Genomic DNA, 2,256 nt, shown 5'->3' on the forward strand with positions numbered 1-2,256 from the left:
TTATCGGCTACATGAGTTTTAAAATATCGGCATATCGGATATCGGCCAAAATCCCAATATCCTGCATCCCTAATAAAAAAGAAATCTTGTATTCATGTACAGTACAGTAAAATATGAATTATTTTGATAACTACACCTCCCAGATAGAAAATTATTAGAAATTCAACTTTAAAATACGGAAATACAGAAATACTAAATCCATTTTTAAACCGGACAATGAAATTATAAAAATAACTTAGATGCAAAATCAACATTTGCAACCGTAAATAATTCTATATCAATGTGGATTCAGCTGTTATTTAAATTTGGATATACATGAACTTTTGTGTTGATTTTATATCTTATCAAAATTTGGAAATCCATATTAATTGGTGTGCATTTTAGAGACTGAAATATTTTTTCGGGATTCCAGTGGGATGGGAGTCAGTATTAGTAACGATCACGTGATTGGGACGGTACAGGATTAAACATTAACGGGAGCAGACGGGAGCGGGAGCAAACCAATTTTAACTAAAAAAAAAACACTAGGATCGATGCCAAAAAATGAAATAGAAAAAAAAAAATCCAGTACTGGCGCCGCCATTTGTAGTTTTTCTTCCTTGAAGCCTACACTATAATGCGAGTCAAAAAAACGACAAGACCCAAAAACCAACAGTGCTTCCGCTCTGAGTTTTTCACCCGCGCTCAAAAACAACAATGGAGGGACCAAGAGTTACTATTAGAAACAGGAACTTAACTTACTCTTCATAGAAATTCAGATTCAATGTATTGGCAGAAATCTTATTGAAGACGACAAGAATGGGAGTGGTGCAGGAGCGGGAGTCATTCTGAATGGGAGCGGGATGGGAGTGGGAGTAATTTCACCAGGAGTGGGACGGGACAGGATTTAGATTTCTACTCTGGCCCGGGATCGGGACGGGACACCATTTTTTTTCTGTGGGAGTGGGACGGGACAGGAGTAAAAATCCACTCCTGTGTCAGTCTCTAGTGCATTTCACATTGAAATGTTTAACTTTCTAAAGACATATAAAACCTAATAGAAAAGTTTAGTTTTCTACAAATGAGTTTCTGCTTACAGGTCTACATTATAACATAAAACTCTATCAGGATGAAAACTTGGTGTATAACACCTTATTTTATCATAATCAAATTTTCGTCTCTTTATAGGCAGGACTTTGTACCTTTAATGCATTGTAGGTAAGAATATTATAAATATTTTGGGAAAAAATACCTTAAAAACAACAAAAACTTCTTCATCTATTTAGGATCTAAACCATACCCTAGATTCTGCCCTATCATTATTAACAAAACCCAGACAAGGACAAGATAATAAAAAAAAAAATGTGTTTGGTAGAATACTCTGGCTCAATTAAACCGTCAGCATGAATAAAAATAAAACATTCATAAGTCCTAGATCGAACATCCTGTGATCTTGGATCAAAGCCGTAGCTTTGGTCAGCATGGTGTGAAACGACCGGAGAGAGGAAGCTGATCACCTGTAAGCGCTGGTGTCGTGTCCGAAGCTGTTTGAGCCACTCTGGTTCCTGTGCCGCTCCTCCAAACACAGCGTCACCATACTGACCCTCTGAGAACCTGAGTCTGTCTGACAGCTGCAGCAAGGAGAAATACATACAGCATGTATAGAAGCTAAACCTCGATAAGACGGGTCAGACGATCAAACCGTGTGCATGTGTACCTTAATAACCTGCTCTGTCAGCACATAGTGCGGCTCCGTCTGCCTGAGGACGGCCTGCCCTACCACCTCGCAGTAATGGAAGGCCTGGGACCAAAGCCCACAGTCCAGCAGCCGACTGGCATACAGCAGCTTATACACCTGATCACCGAGCAGAGAGCCTCAGCTTTTAACAATTCAAATCTTTTAGCTGAAGGCAGGTCTGAATTACCTGAAAGAATGGGATTGAAAAGGATTTTCCTCCAAGTGTCTGACAGTACTCGTATAACTCAGTACACTGGATGGCTGAATTTGAAGCAAAGTTTCCAAAACACTGCCTGGAAGAGAGGGAAGAAGCTTGTAATGAAACTCATGGTGAAAAAAAAAGTAATCACCATTTAGACCAACATGTTTTAGTATTTTACAATGAAAAAAGAATTAAAACTACAGTAAACTTGCAAAGGAATGAACAGAACATTGAACTGTGACAGCAGAGAGAGATAACGGGACCGACAAAAGCTTTAATTCCAGGAATCTGGAAAAAAGCATATTGATATGCAAAAGTCTTCAGGGACCTTTTTCAC

At 38.9% G+C, this 2,256-nt stretch overlaps 1 protein-coding gene across 1 annotated transcript in view; it reads right to left on the minus strand.

The window, feature by feature from the left end:
* The window catches only part of sec16b (SEC16 homolog B, endoplasmic reticulum export factor), a 30,500-nt gene that overhangs the window by 10,049 nt on the left and 18,195 nt on the right, over positions 1-2,256 (minus strand). Inside the window, exons 10-12 of the mRNA XM_015385512.1 lie at positions 1,905-2,010; positions 1,697-1,834; positions 1,497-1,610 (exon numbers count right to left, since the gene is read on the minus strand). Coding sequence (XP_015240998.1) covers positions 1,497-1,610; positions 1,697-1,834; positions 1,905-2,010 — 358 coding nt within the window. The remainder of the gene's footprint in view (positions 1-1,496; positions 1,611-1,696; positions 1,835-1,904; positions 2,011-2,256) is intronic.

The sequence above is a fragment of the Cyprinodon variegatus genome, unplaced genomic scaffold, assembly GCF_000732505.1.
Source record: "Cyprinodon variegatus isolate N-32 unplaced genomic scaffold, C_variegatus-1.0 Scaffold342, whole genome shotgun sequence".
NCBI classification, from domain to species: Eukaryota; Metazoa; Chordata; class Actinopteri; order Cyprinodontiformes; family Cyprinodontidae; genus Cyprinodon; species Cyprinodon variegatus.